At 41.7% G+C, this 21,418-nt stretch overlaps 1 protein-coding gene and 1 pseudogene across 1 annotated transcript in view; both read left to right on the forward strand.

Annotated features, from left to right (window-relative positions):
- On the forward strand, window positions 997-2,305 carry Rpl3-ps2 (ribosomal protein L3, pseudogene 2; annotated as a pseudogene).
- Window positions 7,629-21,418, forward strand: part of Tktl1 (transketolase-like 1) — a 31,240-nt gene continuing 17,450 nt past the window's right edge. The window contains exons 1-2 of the mRNA NM_031379.2: window positions 7,629-7,793; window positions 12,154-12,268. Of these exons, the coding sequence (NP_113556.2) occupies window positions 7,660-7,793; window positions 12,154-12,268 (249 nt within the window). The 5' untranslated portion in view covers window positions 7,629-7,659. The remainder of the gene's footprint in view (window positions 7,794-12,153; window positions 12,269-21,418) is intronic.

A 21,418-nucleotide genomic window follows, 5' to 3' on the forward strand; every position in this document is an offset into this window, starting at 1 on the left:
TTCTTCAACCTTCCTGTACTAGGCATGCATATGATGCATATGCACACATGTAGGCAAAACACAAATATACATAAAATAAAATAAATATTCAATAAAAGTTATAAAAAATATAAGGTACAGATGGAGGAAGATATCCTGACATCTACTCCAGGCGTGAATACATGCAAACATGGGTAAATGCACACATATATAAACACAAAGTTCTTTTTAAGAGGTACTGGGAGCCGGGTGTGGTGGTGCACGCCTTTGATCCCAGCACTCGGGAGGCAGAGGCAGGTGGATTTCTGAGTTCGAAGCCAGCCTGGTCTACAAAATGAGTTCCAGATCAGCCAGGGCTACACAGAGAAACCCTGTCTCGAAAAAACAAAAAAAAGAGGTACTGGGAATCAAGTGACTAGAATGTTAGACATCTTTGAACATATAGGTAGATTTTTACATAGACACTTGGTAGAAGTGCTGAACTCAAGGGAGTACAAATGTTGACTCCAGAGAAAAGAAAATGTTAGATGAGGAAGGAAAAGAAATTACACTAATTATTCATTTGTGACTAGTGTTCCCTTAGATTTGAGAACTTGATAGTGTAAACTCCAAAAAATGATGCACCTGAAATCATCAGTGTGCACTGTTCAAGAAGGAAGGCCAAATATGAAGTATGTAGTGGCTAGAGAGGAGACAAGTAAAAGAACTACATCATCATCTTTCCTATAAGAAATCAACTAATAGTTCCTAAAATGCAAAGAGACAAATATGATTACATAACCAAATCATTTAGATAACTGGAGGCAAATGCCAAACAAAACAGCAAAAATGTGAAAAATGGCTGGGCAGTGGTTGTGCATGCCTTTAATCCCAAAACTCGGGAGACAGAGGCATGCAAATTTCTGAGTTCGAGGCCAGCCTGGTCTACAGAGCGAGTTCCAGGACAGCCAGAGCTACACAGAGAAACCCAGTCTCGAAAAACAAAAACAACAACAACAAAATAAAAAGTGGAAAATGCTCTGTCTGCGGCGTGTGGCGGCGAGATGTCTCACAGGAAATTCTCAGCTCCCAGGCATGGGTCCTTGGGCTTCCTGCCTCGCAAGCGCAGCAGCCGGCATCGTGGGAAAGTGAAGAGCTTCCCTAAGGATGACGCTTCCAAGCCCGTTCACCTCACAGCCTTCTGGGTTACAAGGCTGGCATGACCCACATCGTCCGGGAAGTTGACAGGCCAGGATCTAAGGTGAACAAGAAAGAAGTCGTGGAGGCTGTGACCATTGTGGAAACCCCCCCCCCAATGGTGGTTGTGGGCATTGTGGGATATGTTGAGACCCCACAAGGCCTCCGGACCTTCAAGACTGTATTTGCTGAGCACATCAGCGATGAGTGTAAAAGGCACTTCTATAAGAACTGGCACAAGTCTAAGAAGAAGGCTTTCACCAAGTACTGTAAGAAATGGCAGGATGACACAGGCAAGAAGCAGCTGGAGAAGGACTTCAACAGCATGAAGAAGTACTGCCAGGTCATCCGCATCATTGCCCACACTCAGATGCGTCTGCTTCCTCTGCGCCAGAAGAAGGCACACTTGATGGAGATCCAGGTGAATGGAGGCACTGTGGCTGAGAAGCTCGACTGGGCCCGAGAGAGGCTGGAGCAGCAGGTTCCTGTGAACCAGGTGTTTGGGCAGGATGAGATGATTGATGTCATTGGCGTGACAAAAGGCAAAGGGTACAAAGGGGTAACCAGTCGTTGGCATACAAAGAAACTGCCCCGAAAGACCCATCGAGGTTTGCGCAAAGTTGCCTGTATTGGAGCCTGGCACCCTGCCCGTGTCGCCTTCTCTGTGGCTCGAGCTGGGCAGAAAGGCTACCATCACCGAACAGAGATTAACAAGAAGATTTACAAGATTGGTCAAGGCTACCTCATCAAGGATGGCAAACTGATCAAGAACAATGCATCTACTGACTATGACTTGTCTGACAAGAGCATCAACCCACTGGGTGGCTTTGTCCATTATGGTGAGATGACCAATGACTTCATCATGCTCAAAGGCTGTGTGGTGGGGACCAAGAAGCGAGTACTTACTCTGCGTAAGTCCTTGCTGGTTCAGACCAAATGTCGGGCCCTGGAGAAGATTGACCTGAAGTTCATTGACACCACCTCCAAATTTGGCCATGGTCGCTTCCAGACCATGGAGGAGAAGAAAGCATTTATGGGACCACTCAAGAAAGATCGCATTGCCAAGGAGGAAGGAGCTTGATTCCAGGACCACTTTGTGCAGATGGTGGGGTCTCACCAATAAAATATTTCTACTAACACTGGTTTTACCACAAAAAAAAAAGTGGAAAATGTTTGATTCTGGAGAGCAGACAGTGAATGGTTGGAGCCTGGGTATTGACAACATTTTTATGTTAAATTATATCTTCCTTTAATTAAAAAATAAATAAAGTTGCTCCCACCTGAACAGCAAAGTAGAGTTGGTCTTGGTTGCAGAGGGCAGGGGTGGATGAAGGTGAGTCAGCTCTGAGAGTTAGAGAGTGGGAAAGCTGGCCCAGCCCCTTGCTTGCTGCAGGAAACTCATCTGGGTAACATAGTACAGCTGGCTCTAATGGCATGGGCACAGATGAGCCAGCTCTGAGGGAATGAGAGCAGGAGGGTTGGTGCCCCTTGCCCATTGTGGCATTGGGTGAGCTAGCCAGGACAGTGCTGAAAAACCCACCCCAGTGGCATGGTTACAGGAGTGCTTGCCAGTTGACCATCTCAGGTACTATCCAAGCCCAGATCCAGGGCTTTGAGTTGGCCACACCAACAATCTACTCCATTGATGAACTGCTAGAGTGTATGAAGGAGCCAGTTCTACAGATCCAAAACTACAAGATCTCCAGGAGATGGCTCCTAGGATAACAATGCTTGCCACCAAGCCAGATGACCTGAGCTCCACTCCTGGAACCTACATGGTGAAAGAAAATAACTGATTCCCACTAAGTTATGATTTGACTCTTTGTATTAATCTTGAACACTCACAGCCCTCCCACCCCCGACACACACAAATTACTAAAAAAAAAAAAAAAATGCTAAGGATGTTGCTCAGACGGCTCATCTAACACACCAAAGGCCCTGGGTAAGATTTCATAGCACTGCTTAAAATGAGGTGATGGAGGTGCACAGGCCTTTAACATCAGCACCTCCAAAAAAGGGGAAAACTGGAAGAGCAAACTTCTTGGCCTTAGTCAACTTGAGGCCCACCTGGGCCACATAGACCCTGTCTCAAATCAACAGAAGAAAAGGTCAATCTAAATGTAAACAAACAAAATAACAAAACACAAAGCAAAATTTTAAAAAGGAATTAACTTTTCTTTGCTCTGGCCTACTTCCTCTCCCTTGGGATTATATTATCTCTTAATAAACTGACCCTGCTTTTGTTACTTAAAAAGCAAAGAAAGAGATGGCTCAGTGAATAAGAGCACTGGCTGCTCTTCCAGAGGACCTGGGTTCAATTCCTAATACTCACACAGCAGCTTATGACTGTCTATAACTCCAGGGGATCTGACACCCTCATACAGACATACTTGCAAGCTAAACAACAATGCACATAAAATAAATATTTATGAAGGAAAGTAAAAACAAAACAAAATCAGGATAAGGGTTAACAGAGAAGCCTTTGTGTGTAAAAAAGCTCTTGCTTCAAATACTGATGACTTGACTTGTATCCTCAGAACCTATAGTGGAATGAAAGAACTAACTACTAAAAGTTGTCCTCTTAATACCCACATATGCACCATGGAATTATATACTTTTGCATTTGTGCATGCATGCACACACATACATGCACACACACACACAAACACATTCCATATGCATTAATAATACTACTAATAATATAATAATAATTTATATTTATATTTATAAAATTTAAACAAGAAAACATGGCCTAGTGGCATACCTATATGTAATCCTAGCACTTGGAAAGCTCAGACATGGCTCCAGGCCAGCCTAGGCTGCTGATAACCATGTCTCTTTTTAAAAAGCCAAAAGAAAACCAACAAAACAAAACAAAGAAATCTACAAGAAGAGCCAGCAAGATGACTTAGTGGGTAAAGGTGCCTGTCATGCAAGCCTAGAGATCTGAGTTCAATCCACAAAACCCACAACAAGGTGGAAGAGATCCAACTCCACAAAGTTGTCCTCTGACCTACACACACACATGCATACACACTAATGCTTTTTTAAGAGCTGGGAGTGTATCTCAGGAATAGAGGACTTATCTGGGATTTATGAGGACCAAGATTTGATCTCCATCACCACAAAAAACGAAAATATAAAGTAAGATGTTAATAAGATGAGATTTTTAATAGCTATATACCATGACTTAGGGAGATTACTTTACTTAATATTATAAATATCTAGTTATAATATATATGTGTGTATATATATACACACACACACACACACACACACACACACACACACACACACACACACACACATAAAATGACAGTTAAAAATCAAACAGGGCCATGTATGGTGGCATATGCTTGCAATTCCATCACTTGGGAGATAGCATCAAGAATTCAAAGTCAGCCTGAACTACACAGTGAAACCTTATCTCAATTAAAAAAAAGCCAACCAAATGAACAAAAAAATCCAAGTGAGAATATCTTGTGAGTCTCAAATTAACTGACTTCAAAGTTTAAAAAAGAAAATGCAAAGTATCTATGAAATTTTGAGGGAAAATACTAAATTAGAGAAATTAGAGTCTTAGGCTACTCAAAAAAAAAATAGAGTGCTACTTTACTTTATGTATAGTATTAGACTCTAGGCAGAATAAGGAACTAAACATAAGAATCACAACTATTAAATGTTAAAAGTACAACTATCAAATGTTAAAAGGGCTCGAGGCAAGCTTAGCAATTAAAAGCATTTGTTGCTCTTATAGAGGACCTGGGTTCAGTTCCCCGTATCCACATGGTGATTCACAACCATCTGTAACTCTACTTCCTGGGGATCTGACACCTACTTCTGACCTCTTCAGGGACCAGGCATGCATGTGGAGCACACACATACATGCAGGCAAAACACTCATATACATAAAATAAAACAAAATAATTAAATAGTTAATTCAAGAAAAATTAAAAGTATATAATAAACATTTTTACAATCTTTGAATAGAAAAGACCTTTCTAAACAATGCTCAGGCCTAAATGCCAATAAAATGATTTACATATTTTATTACCTTAAAAACTCTTGTGACCTTCTGTACAGAAGGAAAAATAAAGTTAAATTTTAGGTTTTGTTTAATTTTTTCTTAAAAAATAAAATATCAGCGGGGCAGTGGTGGTGCACACCTTTAATTCCATCACTTAGGAGGCAGAGGCAGGTGGATTTCTGAGCTCGAGGCCAGCCTGGTCTACAGAGTGAGTTCCAGGACAGCCAGGACTACACAGAGAAACCTTATCTTGAACCCCCCCAAACCAAACAAACAAACAAACAACCCCCCCTCCAAAAAAGCACCATCTGTTCCAGAGGTCCTGAGTTCAATTCCCAGCAAACACATGGTGGCTCACAACCATCTGTAATGATATCTGATGCCCTCTTCTGGTGTGTCTAAAGACAGCTACAGTGTATTCAAATACATAAAATAAATAAACATTTTTTAAAGAGAATAGTCTGTTTACAAAAACTAAAAACAGATAAAGATTAAGGGCATAAAAGCTAAATATTTATAATAAATTACTAACCAGCATCATATTTAAGGAAATGATATAAATTAATAATCTAAGAACAGCATCACTAAATAAAACATCAAAAGATAGTATCAAATACTTCAGGTAGGGTGAACTTTAAATAAACAACAAACAATACTTCTTTAAAATTGGGCAAGGGACTGAAGAGATTGCTTAATAGTTAAGAGTACTTGTGCCGGGCATAGTGGCGTACACCTTTAATCCCAGCACTCGGGAGGCAGAAGCAGGTGGATTTCTTAGTTTGAGGGCAGCCATGGTCTACAGAGTGAGTTCCAGGACAGCCAGGGCTATACAGAGAAACCCTGTCTCAAAAAAATAAAACAAACAAAGAAACAAACAAACAAAAAACAAAAAACAAAAAAACAAAAAATAAAAAAAGAGTACTTGTTGCTTTTACAGAGGACCTTGGTTATATTCCCAGCACCCAGATGGTGTTCATAGTCATGTATAATTCTTGTTCCAAGGGATCCAAAGCCCTCTTCTGACATCTTCTGGCACTAGGCATGTACATGGTACACAAACATACGTGCAGGCAAAACATTCATACACATAAAAATAAATAATTTTTTTAAAACTAAAAAATAAAGTGATCAGCAATTTGTAAATCAAAGCATTAATTAAATACTTATCCATCAGATTGCTAAATTAAAATTAAATTAAATTTAAAAGTGTTAATAATATCCAGTAGTTATAAGAATGGAAGGAAAGGAATACTCACATACTCTGTAAGTAAAATCAATTCAGATTCTTTATCATGCTAAATCAGGCAGCTGATTTTTTGGCATACTGAAATTTTAAATGCAGGAAACTTTTAACCTAGCAAGAACAGCAAAGTCCAGTGGCACTCAGGTGACAATTTTGGAGGTCTTACACTGGAACTTATAACTTTTGAGTCAGGATACTTCACTTGAACTACCAATTACTGAACCTGGCACACCACTGGGTGCCATGCCAGTGTGAAAGGTTATATACCAAGTCTTTGAGATGAACCAGGTCATGTTTATGGAGAGACATAGCCCAAGAGTTTTTTTAAAAAATTCTACCATAATGAAAACTCACCCAAGTCAGGCTCCACAGTCAACTTACAGGTCGGCTTTGGACTAAACAGTCACTCTGGGTTTGTTGGACAAAATGTTCTAGAAAGGAAAATAGCTCAGAAACATCTTAAAGTCTCAAGATGGCCAGCTCACCTCACCAGCTGAGAAATCTGACTAGAGACTGGACTGCCTTATGTGAGGATGTACTTTTTAATATGGTGATAAATGTGTATATCAATGTGACTATTACAACTATTTTAAGTTTCACAATGCTCACTACATTCTCTACATCTTCAGTCATGACTACACTCTAATTACAGAACTTTTTTTCGCCCCCAAGGAAAACTGTACCTGAACATGGAGGTAGTCCCTTTGAGGAACTGATAACACAAAGAAAAATATAAAGAAATAAAATTAGTCTGTATAGTGCTGAAAATGCAAGTGACAAACGTTCAAAATTCTCTTGAAATGGCCATACAGAAGCCGCATATAGTCGTCTGGCGGAGGTGTAAACTTGTAACGAAAAGCATACTCAACTGTAAAAAGCGGAAGGATACATGCGGAGGAGAGATACACGTGCAACAACGGAAGACTACATGTGCAGAGTGCAGTCGAAGACTACATGCACAACAACAAAGGAATAAATTCATGGTGGAGGGATGTTTGATGGGACACACATATAACCGAGATAAACTTGTGACTGGGTCACAGACTTGTGGTGGAGGCATGGACAGGCAGAGTTGAGGCATAAGCCTCCATAAGCAAGCGTGTGCGCATGTGCAAGCGCGGAGGGATCAGTCGGTGACAGGGCGGGCATGACTGGGCGGGGCATGCCAGGGCCTTTTAACTGAGCGGCACAGCTGAGGCAGCCGTTTAGTTCTGCGGCACAACGTAGAGGAAGGATGTCGGAAGCTGAGGCAAGCAGTGGGATGGCCCACAACGCTGGACCTGATGAGAAGACATTGCAGGTGTTGCGGGACATGGCCAACCGCCTGCGAATCCGTTCCATCAAGGCCACAAATTCCTCGACCACTAGGTAAAAGGCCTGGGAAGGCCTTACCATGGGGTTCTTTGGTTGTTCTTTCTGAAGCTGTGAGGTGAAGGGAACCTGCTGTTATCCTCCATTTTCTGCCTTCTGGGTGCCACCTACTGCTTCTAGATGCCCATGAGTTTCATTCCTCTTCAGCCCTGGTGGCAGGGGTACACCCCTGACTAATTGTGACCAAAGTTCTGGAAGCCTATAAGACCTCCTTAGTAAGGAAAAAATCTAGAACCCAGTCGGGTGAATGAGCAGTGTTCCCTGGTATTTATCAAGCTAGCTCTAGTTTGGCATTTTACCTAGAAATGGTGTTTTGTGTATAAGCAATTGCATTGGAATTGGGGTTGGTCATGACTGTGTGGCCATTACTCAGGAAAATAAATTCAGCTCTGTCAAGAGCACACCAGAGGGGCAGTGCTCCAAGAGGTAGGGCAGGAAAGAGAAAATGTGAGAGGCAGCAGCACACAAGAGATGTACTTTCAAAAAATAGTGGATGGCTCGTAAAAAATATTGGCTAGTGGGTTTGCTGATATTTGTTAAAGGTAATTTTGTACTGATATTGATAAAGAACAGGTTGTTTTGTCTATGTGGTCCAAGCCAGCCCTGGAATTATCCTGCCTCCACAATATTTGGGATTAAGGCCTATAACACTGCTTGTCCACAGTTTTTTTTCCCCCACAGTTTTTCTTTTCTTTTTCTTTTGGGATATATATATCTTGGAATTCAAAGTGTAGACCAAGCTGACCTGTAACTCACAAAGATTCTTCTGCCTCTGTCTTCTGAGTGCTGGTATTAAAGGCACACCCCACTACACCCGTCTTCACAGTTTTTCAATAAACTAGTACTTGTATGTCTATTCAGGCTTACTAATATGGAACAGGTCTTGTTAAGTTTTCTCTTTCTAGGAATTTTTTCAGTTACTTTGATTAACAAAGTTTTTTTTTTCAGGATACAGTTGTTCATGTTATTGTAAAAATTCTTGTTCATTTCTGTAGGAATGACAGAATAGCCCCATTTTCATTTTCTGAGTTATTTCAGACTTTTCATAGATTTGCTTTTTTTTTTTGGTTCTAGCTAAAGCTTTGCTAATCTTTCACAAGAACCAACTTAGTATCCTGTGGATTGTAGTTCAGAGCAAACCACTTGCCTAACATGCTGTGAGACCCCCAACTTAGAGCGTTTCTCCCTGGAAGGTAAAGCCCCTGGACGTTCCCCAAGCGTGTTTTTCCTGATCTCTAAAAATACAGCCAGAAAGAAGCTCTTTGTTCTCTATAGCCAGCAAAAAGCCTTTTTGTTTCTGTGCCTTACAGCCAGAGATGCGATAATTGTAGGAAGACCTACAAAGACACAGAGATAGACACTGGAGAGGAGCTACAGCTCATTCCCCCCCCCCCTTGCCAGAAAGGAGCTGTAGCCAACTCTCCTCCCAAATCCTCCCAACTCTTCTCCCAATTCCTTACTTTTCCTTTAAAAGCCCCCTACAGTTACCGCTGGGGGTCGGACTCCCCTGCCCTGCACGGCACTGATAATAAAACCTCTTGCAGTTTGCATCAGGTGTGGTTTTCTCCCGAGTCATTGGGGTGCTGGCCAGCTCATCCCGAGCGGAGGCCCAGCTTCAGGGGTCTTACAATGCCCTGCCTGGTCTTAATCACCAGCATTGCACAAAAAATAAGTTTAGTTTTGTAGATTTTCTCCCCCATTTGCCACACCATTTTTTATTTCTGCTGTGATCTTTACTATTCTTTCCTTTTCTTAAAGACTTTTGGTTAAGTTCTTTTGTAGTTCCTTAAGTAGTAAAATTAGGTTGTTAATTAGAAATTGTTACCAAAAAAAAAAAAAAAAAACCAGACAGTGGTGGTGTATGCCTTTACTCCCAGCACTTGGTAGACATAGGCAGGCATATCTCTGTGAGTTTGAAACCAGACTTGTCTACAGAGTAAGTTCTAGGACAGCCAAGACTACACAGAGAAACTCTGTCTTGAAAAATAAACAGGGCTGGTGAGATGGCTCAGTGGGTAAGAGCACCCGACTGCTCTTCCGAAGGTCCGGAGTTCAAATCCCAGCAACCACATGGTGGCTCACAACCATCCCTAACAAGATCTGACTCCCTCTTCTGGAGTGTCTGAAGACAGCTACAGTGTACTTACATATAATAAATAAATAAAAAAAAATAAAAAAAAAAAGAAAAATAAACAAAGGGAAGAAGGAAATCATTTAAAATGAGTTTTAGCTATACATTTTTCTTTGCACTGCTTTGCTGCATAAGATTTGTGTTTTGCTTTTATTTTCATGCATCTGTTTCTAATTTTCTTTGTAATATATTTTCCTTTGGTTCGTTCATTATTTAATTTCCAGAACTCTGTTGAATGTTTTCTGTTTTTCTGTTAGTGTCTAATTTCATGTCCTTGTAGACACACAAAGTACTTTGCATGTTTTTTTCATCATGCCCTGGAGTTGGGAATGTATCTCAGTATTAAACTATTTGCCTAGCATGTGTAAAGCTATAAGTTCCATCCCCAATACTACAAAAATAATTTGTCCTGAAACCTGGACTATGACATTAAGAGGACAATATAGTTAAGACACAAGATTTTTTTGTTTTACATTTTTGTTTTATGGGTCTTAATGTTATCTCAGGCCTACCACCATGACTACCATCCGCTACTGAGGTTATAGTTACATGGCATCACACTAGGCTTTTTTTTTTTCTTGAGACAGGATTTCTTTGTGTAGCTCTGGCTGTCCTGAAACTCACTCTGTAGACCAGGCTGTCCTCAAACTCAGAAATCTGCCTGCCTCTGCCTCCTAAGTGCTGGGATTAAAGGCGTACACCAACTGTTCAGCCAAGCTTTTTTCTTTTAATGAAGCAAATACATTTTTTTATGTCTTTTAATTTTATCAAATACAGAGAAATGGGTTTAAGGAGGCAAATATTAGACAGGCACGGTGGCATATGCCTTTAATCTTTGAATTGGAGGCTACTGATCTACAGAGTTAGCTCTGGGGCAGTCATTTAAAAAGAGATGCTTATTACAAACCTACATTATCCTAAAATAGATTAAATAGTATAGAAGTTTCTCCCCTTTGTTTTTGTTTTGTTTTGTTTTGTAAAACTTGAGTTCTGGTGACTGAACTGGGGTCCTTGGTTTTACAAGGCAAACACATCTTTGTGTTTTATAATAGTTTTTTGGTTTTTTTTTTTTGGTAGGGTGAGATGATATTTCATTATAGTTGTTTGTTTGATTTTTCGATGCTGGGGATCAAACTTGGTCACCCACATGTTTTGTTTTGTTTTGCAAAAAAGGTTTATTTATTATTATATCACTGTAGCTGTCTTCAGATGCACCAGAAGAGGACGTCAGATCTCTTACGGATGGTTGTAAGCCACCATGTGGTTGCTGGAATTTGAACTCAGGACCTTCAGAAGAGCAGTTGGTGCTTTTAACCACTGAGCCATCTCTCCAGCCCAGGCATCCACATGTTACTTCTAAGATAGCTTCCAGCTTTAGCCTCTTGAATCCTGGGATTATGGGTATTGGCCACCATGTCTTATTGTAGTTTAGATTTACATTTTTGATAACTAATGATACTAAATATTTTTATATAGTTGTTGGCCATTTTTCTTCTTTCGAGTTCCTTATCTTTTGAATATTAATGCCCTGTCAAATGAATAGCTGGGGAAATATTTTCAGGGAGTAGGTTTTATCTCCTGTCCTGTTTTCTCTCCCCTATAAGAAATTCATTTTAGGGCTTGGAGGAATGGCTCAGCAGTTAAAAGCAGTGCCTGCTTTTTCAGAGGTCCTGAATTCAATTCCCAGCACCCACATGCTGGCTCACAGCCATCTATAACTGTAGTCCCATGGGATCCAATGCCCTCTTCTGGTGTACAAATGTATTTTTAGACAAAACACCCAAATACATAAATGATAGAAACCTTTAAAATGAGAAATTCGTTTGAAGTAGTAGAATGGAATCTATGTGGTGGTTCTGATAGAATGAAGCATGTGGAAGTTCTACAAATGGTAACATATGAGTGAAAGAATGTTCAAGCATAAGCTCAAGTACATGGTGCTCCTCTGATAGAAGAGTGCTAGGTTGAGAGTGTGTCACTGTGTGCAGAGAGAAAGAGGGATTGAGACATTGTCAACCTCTCAAATGGCCCTTAATGCCTCAAGCATGGGGGGGGTCATGGCCCAACATCCCCAATTCTTGGCTGAATTCAGTCACGCTAGGGGAAATGACTATTGCTTCTAATTGAAAGACAACGGTGCACTGCTGCTATATGTATAAAAGTACACAGTGCCCATTGGTAACCATTTGACTGTGAGAAATGACATGCATCATATCTGCCTTTCAGCTATCTCATACCATGCAGCAATGCTGAGATCATGTCTGTGCTGTTCTTTTATACAATGAGATATAAACAAGAAGACCCTGAAAACCCAGACAATGACCGGTGCATCCTTTCAAAGGTATGGTGATAGGAATACTGCTGCTTGTTGTTTTTGTTTGGTTGGGGTTTGTTTGTTTGTTTGTGTTGGGAGTGGTGCTTTGTTTTTTGGTTTTGTTTGTTTGGGTTGGGTTGGGTTTTTTTTCTTTTTTCAAGAGAAGACAAGGTCTTGTATAGCCTAAGCTAAACTTTATCTCACCATGTAACACAAGCTGACCATGAACGCTTTATCTTCCTACCTTCAACTTCTGAGTTTTGGGATTATGGTGTGTACCTGGCTTGAAGCTTGCTTCTTAAAATACTCTTTAAAGTCAACATGGATCAATAAGCTTGAAATGGGCCATTTGCTTTTTTGTTTGTTTTGTTTTGTGGTTTTGTTTTTTGGGTTTTTTTGTTGTTTTGTTTTGTTTTGTTTGTTACAATACGAAGTTGTTCTAGTGAGGCCCACAGCCCACTTGGAACTGTATGACATGTGTGCCAGAAAAGATGGAATGTGGCAGCTGGCCATCTTTTCTTCCTTTTTTTGTTTTGGTAGTTTTCTACCTCACTCCGCCTAGTATAGAAGCCCCCATTGGCACTTCAATCATACTTCTTCCATCCTCTGTTCTGCTTTGAGATGCAAGTGACTTCAGTGAATCTGCCATGCTGAACCTGCAGAAAACTGAGGATGACTTGGAAGAAGTCAACCCAAAACTGAAGGGCTTTTAATTTTGCCAACTTTATTTTATTTTTCTAGATAAGGAAGGCTAGGGAGTAGCCTAAAAATCTTTGTGTGAACAATGTCTTGAAACATGCTTATGCTTGGAGAAAGATGAGCATTGCTTGAAAGCAAATTCTTCCCTTTGGGGGTGTACATACCTTTATTCTAGCCTTTGCTACTCCCAACTTGTGCCCCTCAATGCATAATAGTTAATAAGAAAAAGAAAAGAACCCTAGCTGGGTGTGATGACACATACCTGTAATCTATACACTTAGGCAGTTGAGACAGGAAAATTACCAAGTTTGAGGCCAGCCTAAGCTACATAGTCCCAGGCCATGCTGAACTACAAAAATAGCCTATTTTTTAAAATGTGGGATAAGGAACCTTTTCAGGGGGGGCTAGAGAGATGGCTCAGTGGTTAAGAGCACTGACTGCTCTTCTGAAGGTCCTGAGTTCAAATCCCAGCAACCACATGGTGGCTCACAACCATCCGTAAAGAGATCTGACACCCTCTTCTGGAGTGTCTGAAGATAGCTACAGTGTACTTAGATATAAAAATAAATAAATCTTAAAAAAATGAAAAAGAAACCTTTTCAGGGACCTTGTGCCATATCAGGCTTCTTGCAGGTACCCAATGCATAATCTCAATCTCTCCAATAGTCTCCTACTCTTGAGTGGAGACTCTGACCCCATGCCAAAAGATGAAGTCCTGAGGCTTATTTGCCTTCAGCTTCACAGCTAGGAGAAAGAGGTGTCGTAGGTCTGCAGTCTAAGAGAATGAAAACATCTGGGAACCAGTTGTTTTTCTGTTGCTAATGAAACACTCTGACCAAAAACAACTTGAGAAAAAAAAATGTTTATTTGGCTTAAACTTCCGTGTCACAGTCTATCATTTAGAAAAATCAAAACAGAAACTCAAACTGCTTTACTGGCTTGCTCTCCTCTGTGGCTCATACACAGCCAGCTCTCTCTCTTTTTAAATTTATTTATTTTTGTTCTTCTTTTTAGAACTTTATTGTAGAAAGGCAGAGAGAAGGTAAAAAGAGGGAGACCGGCCATGACCACATGGAGAGAGGAGGGAAGGGAGGGGGAGAAGGAGAGCTAGAGATGAGAGAGTAAGAAAGATGAGAGCTTAAGAGCTATTTTTATTCTTTAATCCTTTTTTACAATCCAGGCTTCATCCCCTCTCAGTCTCCCAGTCTGCCCCCCCCCCCCCCCCCGTGCTCCCTATCCCATACCTCTCCCAGCACCCCCCACCCCCCACCCCACCAGGCTTCCTTAATCTCCCTAGGGCTTCAAGTTTCTCAAGGGTTAGGTACATTTTCTCTGACTTAATCCAGACCATGCAGTCCTCTGCTATATATTAATTGGGGACCTCATATCAGCTTGTGTATGCTGTCTGGATCTCAGGGGTCCAGGTCAGTTAAGATTGCTGGTCTTCCCATTGGGCCAGTCTCCTCCTCAGCGTCTTTCAGCTTTTCCCCAATTCAACCACAGGGGTCCCCAGCTTCCATTCATTGGTTGGCTGTAAGTATCTGCATCTGACTCTTTCAGCTGCTTGTTGGGTCTCTCAGAGGGCAGTCATGCTAGACTCCTGTCTGCAAACACACCAAGCATTAGTAATAGTATCAGGCTTTGGAGCCTCCTCTTGAGCTGGATCCCAATGTGATCCTGTCGCTGGACCTCCTTTCTCTCATGCTCTTCTCTATTTTTGTCCCTGCAATTCATTCAGACAGGAACAATTCTGGGTGAGAGTTTTGACTATAATATGGCAAACCCATCCCTCACTTGATGCCCTGTCTTTCTGCTGGAGGTGGGATTTACAAGTTCCCCCTCCCCACTTTTGAACACTTCATCCAAGGCCCCTCCCTTGGAGTTCTGAAAGTCTCTCACCTCCCAGGTCTCCAGTACATTCTAGAGGGTCCTCCCACCTCCTACCTCCTGAGGTTGCCTGTTTCCATTCTTTCTGCTGGCCCTCGGGGCTTCAGTCCTGTCCTCCCCCAATACCTGATCATATCCCCCCTTCCTTTCCCTTCCCTTCCCTTCCCTTCCCTTCCCTTCCCTTCCCTTCCCTTCCCTTCCCTTCCCTTCCCTTCCCTTCCCTTCCCTTCCCTGTCTCCTCTCCTTCCCAGGTCCCTCCCTCCCTTTGCCCCCCACCGTGACTGCTTTCTCCTCTCTCCCAAGTGGGACTGAGGCATCCTCACTTGGGTCCTTAAGCTTGTTAACCTTCTTGAGTCCATTGGTTGTGTCCTGGGTATTCTGTACTTTTGGCTAATATCCACTTATTAGTGAATACATACCATGCATGTACTTTTGGGTTTGAGTTACCTCACTCAGGATGATATTTTCTAGTTCCATCCATTTGCCTGCAAAACTCAGGATGTCCTCATTCTTTTTTTTTTAATTAGGTATTTTCCTCATTTACATTTCCAATGCTATCCCAAAAGTCCCCCATACCCTCCCCCCACTCCCCTACCCTCCCCCCCACCCCCTACCCACCCACTCCCACTTTTTGGTCCTGGCGTTCCCCTGTACTGGGGCATATAAAGTTTGCAAGTCCAATGGGCCTCTCTTTCCAGTGATGGCCGACTAGGCCATCTTTTAATACATAATGCAGTCAAGAGCTTCAGGGTACTGGTTAGTTCATAATGTTGTTCCACCTATAGGGTTGCAGATCCCTTTAGCTCCTTGGGTATTTTCTCTAGCTCCTCCATTGGGGGCCCTGTGATCTGTCCAATAGCTGACTGTGAGCATCCACTTATGTGTTTGCTAGGCCCCAGCGTAGTCTCACTAGAGACTGCTATATCAGGGTCCTATCAGCACAATCTTGCTAGTGTATGCAATGGTGTCAGCGTTTGGAGGCTGATTATGGAATGGATCCCTGGATATGGAAGTCTCTAGATGGTCCATCCTTTTGTCACAGCTCCAAACTTTGTCTCTGTTACTCCTTCCATGGGTGTTTTGTTCCCAATTCTAAGAAAGGGCAAAGTGTCCACACTTTGGTCTTCATTCTTCTTGAGTTTCGTGTGTTTTGCAAATTGTAACTTATATCTTGGGTATTCTAAGTTTCTGGGCTAATATCCACTATTTTCTAGTTCCATCCATTTGCCTGCAAAACTCAGGATGTCCTCATTCTTAATAGCTGAATAGTATTCCATTGTGTAAATGAACCACATTTTCTGTATCCATTCTTCCATTGTGGGACATCTGGGTTGTTTCCAGCTTCTGGCTATCACAAATAAGGCAGCTATAAACAGAGTGGAACTCGTGCCCCTGTGACATGGTGGAGCATTGGGAAAATTTTTCACTAACCCCACATCTGATAGAGGGCTAATATCTAAAATATATAAAGAACTCAAGAAGCTAACCACCAAAAAAACAAACAGCCCAATCAAAAAATGGGATATAGAACTAAGCAGAGAATTCACAACAGAGGAATCTCGAAGGACTGAGAAGCAGTTAAAGAAATGTTCCAAGTCCTTAGTGATCAGGGAAATGCAAATTAAAACAACCCTGAGATTCCACCTTATACTAATCAGAATGGCTAAGATCAAAACCTCAGGTGACAACACATGTTTGTGAGGATGTGGAGAAAGTGGAACACTCCTCCATTGCTGATGAGATTGCAAACTGTACAACCACTCTGGAAATCAATCTGGAGATTCCTCAGAAAATTGGAAATAGTTCTACCTGAAGATCCAGCTATACCACAACCAGCTTTCTTACACAGTATAGGCCCCCTTGCCTAGGGATGGTACTGCCCACAGTGTAGTACAGCTGGGCCTTCCAAAATAAATTGTCAACCAAGACAGACTGTATGAGACATAGAAATGAGCCACTCCATATTGAGGTAATTCTTCAATTGAGGAGGTTCTTTCTTAGGTGACACTAAGTTGTCTCAAGTTGACAAAAAAAAAAAAAACTAACTAGCATACTCCATCTCTTGTTAACTTGACACAAACTTGTCACTGTTAAACCATAACCTTTCCTTTCTTGTTTGTCCCCTAATTTCATGTTATTGTCATATTATTAAATACAGTACAACTTTTAAAGTCACATTTTTAAAAGAATTCCAACCCTTTACAAATTTAGTGCCTCTTTAAAAGATCAAAGTCTCTTAACTGGGATCCTACAAAATACAAAATAAGTTACATACTTTCTACAAAAGGGAGAACAAGGGTATAGAAACAGTTAAAGTAAAACCCAAAATCCAGAAGCATAAATCAAATCCTGTAGCTCAGTGTTCGGCATCTCAGAGTCACTCGTGATATAAAAAGTGCAGGCAGCTCAGCCTTCCAATTCTGGCATCTGCAGCACACACATCTTATCTCCTAGGCCCAGGTGCAATCCACTTTACATCTGCTGCTGTCATTGGTAGACAGTGGCGATGAATAAATTTAATGTGTCTGGCCCCTCAGAAGCAAGGTGTCGCCCACCAAATCAGCAATACTTTGGCATGGCTTTGTGTCCTGTAGAGAGGGCACATTCTCTCCATGGCACAATGGTAACCTGCTATATATAAATTAATGGATATTAGCTAAGGGGAGATAGAATAACAGAAAATGATTAATCACAAACATTGACATTGACTAGAATGCTCAAACACTTTTGTGTTTCTAGTCTTTTTAGAATTTATTTATTTATTTTATTGGTTATTTTATTTATTTACATTTCAAATGTTATCCCTAGTCCCAGTTTCCCCTCCACAAGCCCCCTTATCCCCTCTTCCCTCCCCCTGCCTCTATGAGGGTACTGCCCCTGCCCACCCCCACTCCTGCATCAATGGCCTAGCATTCCCCTATCCTGGATCATCAAGTTCAAACTGGACCAAGGGGCTCCCCTCCCAGTGATGCCAGATAAGGCAGTCCTCTGCTACATATCCAGCTGGAGCCATGGGTACCCCCTCTGTACTCTTTGGTTGGTGGTTTACTCCCTGGAAGCTTTGGAGGCTGTGGTTGGTTGATATTGTTCTTCCTCTGAGGTTGCAAACCCCTTCAGCTCCTACAGTCCTTGCCCTAACTTCCCCATTGGGGTCCCCATGCTCAGTCCAATGTTTGGCTGTGTACATCCACATCTGTATTGGTCAGGCTCTGGCAAAGCCTCTCAAGAGACAGCTGTATCAGGCTCCTGTCAGCAAGCACTTGGCATCTTCAATAGTGTGTGGATTTGGTGGCTGCGTGTGGGATGGATCCCCAGTTGGGGCAGTCTCTGGATGCCCTTTCCTTCAGTCTCTACTCCAATCTTTATCCCTGTATTTCCTTTTGACAGGAGCAGTTGTGGGTTAAAATTTTTGGAGATAGGTGGGTGGCCCAATCCCTCAACCAGGGGGCCATGCCTAACCTCTGGATATGGTCTTGACAGGTTCTCCCTCCCCTTCATTGAGTATTTCAGCAAATGTCATCCCTGTGGGAATCTGGGAGATTCATGCTTTCCTGGCATCTGGGACTTTCTCTTTGCTACCCGCAGTTCCCCATCCCCCATTGTTACACACCTGTCTTAGTCAGGGTTTCAATTCCTGCACAAACATCATGAATGACCAAGAAGCAAGTTGGGGAGGAAAGTGTTTATTCAGCTTACACTTACATGTTGCTGTTCATCACCAAAGGAAGTCAGGACTGGAACTCAAGCAGGTCAGGAAGCAGGAGCTGATGCAGTGGCTATGGAGGGATGTTCCCTACTGGTTGCTTCCCCTGACTTACTCAGTTTCCTTTCTTATAGAACCCAAGACTACCAGCCCAGAGATGACACCACCCACAATGGGCCCTCCCCTCTTGATCACCACCTGAGAAAATGCTCCACAGCTGAATCTCATGGAGGCACTTACCCAACTGAATCTTCTTTCTCTGTGATAACTCCAGCCTGTGTCAAGTTGACACACAAAACCAGCCAGTACAACATCTCTGTTCAATTTCCTGACCTCTATACATTCTCATCCATCTCCTTTCATACCTGATTCTGCCCCTCTTTTTCCCCTCCCCATCTTCTCTTCCTCCCAAGTTCCTCCCACCCTCTACTTCCCTTGATTATTTTGTTCCTCCTTCTAAGTAGAATTGAAGCATTCACTCTTTGGTCTTCCTTCCTATTGAGCTTCATGTGATCCATGAGTTGTATCATGGGTATTACATGATCTTTGCCTAATATCCACTTATTAGTGAGTACATATCATGTGCGTTCTTGTTTTAGGATGAAATGTTCTATAGATATCTGTTAAATCCATTTGGTCCATAACTTCTGTTAGTTTCACTGTGTCTCTGTTTAGTTTCTGTTTCCAGTATCTGTCCATTGATGAGAGTGGGGTGTTGAAGTCTCCCACTATTATTGTGGGAGGTGCAATGTGTGCTTTGAGCTTTAGTAAAGTTTCTTTTATGAATGTGGGTGCCCTTGAATTTGGAGCCTAGAAGTTCAGAATTGAGAGAGTTCATCTTGGTAGATATTTCCTTTGATGAGTATGAAGAATCCTTCCTATCCTTGATAACTTTTGATTGAAAGTAGATTTTATTTGATATTAGAATGGCTACTCCAGTTTGTTTCTTGGGACCATTAGCTTGGAAAATTGTTTTCCAGCCTTTTATTCTGTGATAGTGTCTGTCTTTGTCACTGAGGTGCATTTCCTGTATACAGCAAAATGCCAGGGCCTGTTTATAATAGCCAGTCTGTTAGTCTATGTCTTTTGGGGAATTGATTCCATTGATGTTGAGATATTGAGAAATAGTATTGTTGCTTCTTGTTATTCTTGTTGTTAGAGGTGGAATTATGTTTGTGTAGCTATCTTCTTTTGGATTTGTTGAAAGATTACTTTCTTGCTTTTTCTAGGGGGTAGTTTCCCTCCTTGTGTTGGTGTTTTCCATCTATTATCCTTTGTAGGGCTGGATTTGTGGAAAGATATTGTGTAAATTTGGTTTTGTCGTGGAATATCTTGGTTCTCCATCTATGGTAATTGAGAGTTTTGCTGGGTATAGTAGCCTGGGCTGGCATTTGTGTTCTCTTAGGGTCTATATGACATCTGCTCAGGATCTTCTGGCTTTCATAGTCTCTGGTGAGAAATCCAGTGTAATTCTGATAGGTCTGCCTTTATATGCTACTTGACCTTTTTCCTTTAGTGCTTTTATAATTCTTTCTTTGTTTTGTGCATTTGGTGTTCTGATTATTATGTGACAGGAGGAATTTCTTTTCTGATCCAGTCTATCTAGAGTTCTGGATGCTTCTTGTATGTTCATGGGCATGTCTTTCTTTAGGTTCGGGAAGTTTTCTTCTGCAATTTTGTTGAAGATATTTACTTGCCCTTTAAGTTGGGAATCTTCATTCCATCTATACCTATTATCCTTAGGTTTGGTCTTCTCATTGTGGATTTACTGTGTGTTTGGGTTAAGAGCTTTTTGCTCTTTGCATTTTCTTGACTGTTGTGTCGAAGTTTTCTGTGGGCACCTTCTGCACCTGAGATTTTTCTCTCTTCTATCGCTTGAATTCTGTTGGTGATTCTTGCATCTCTTTCCTAGGTTTTCTATCTCCAGGGTTGTCTCCTTTTGTGATTTTTTTTATTCTATTTCCATTTTTAGATCCTGAATTGTTTTGTTCAATTCCTTCACCTGTTTGGTTGTGTTTTCTTTCAGGGATTTTTGTGTTTCCTCTTTAAGGGCTTCTACTTGTTTACCTGTGTTCTTCTGTATTTCTTTAAGGGAGTGATTTATGTCCTTCTTAAAGTCCTCTGTCATCATCATGAGATGTGATTTTAAATCAGAGTCTTGCTTTTCTGTGTTGGGGTATCCATGGCTCAATGTGGTGGGAGAACTGGGTTCTGATGATGCCAAGTAGCCTTGGTTTCTGTTGCTTATGTTCTTGCCCTTGCCTTTCGCCATCTGGTTATCTCTGGTGTTACTGGTCTTTCTGTCTCCGACTGTGCTTGTCCTTCCTGCAAGTTGTGTGTCAGTACTCCTGAGAAATGAGTTCTCTCCTGGATGAATTTGGGCATGGAGAGCACAGGGTCAGCTCCGGAGTGTAGGCAGAAACCAGAAGGATTCTGTCCCTGGCTGTTCCTTGGTTCCTGTGTCCTGATGGCTCTGAACAGGTTCCTCTTGGGCCAGGAATTTGAGCAGAAGTGGTGGACTTACCTGTGCTCACAGGCATGTTGGCACTCCTGGGAGACCAGCTCTCTCCCAGCTGTATTTGGGTATAGAGAACTGTGGCACAGAGTCAGTTCCAGGCGTAGACAGAAACTGGAAGGATCCTGTCGAATTTCTAGACTTGAAGAACCCATATTCTCCAAAAGACTTAACATCTGGCTAATGCACAATTGAACCAAAGACTTTATGAAAATGCTTTACATGTTGCACTTTGCAGTGAGTTTCTCCCTCTATGTTTCTAAGAGCTCCAGTTACTATCACCACACTATGGATTGGCAATGGGCCTCTTCCTTATCTTTGCCACTCTAGTTTCCAATTTAAGGTAGACCCCAGGCTTGACCCATGGACATAT

This window comes from Mus musculus, chromosome X, assembly GCF_000001635.26.
Source record: "Mus musculus strain C57BL/6J chromosome X, GRCm38.p6 C57BL/6J".
In the NCBI taxonomy this organism is placed as follows: Eukaryota; Metazoa; Chordata; class Mammalia; order Rodentia; family Muridae; genus Mus; species Mus musculus.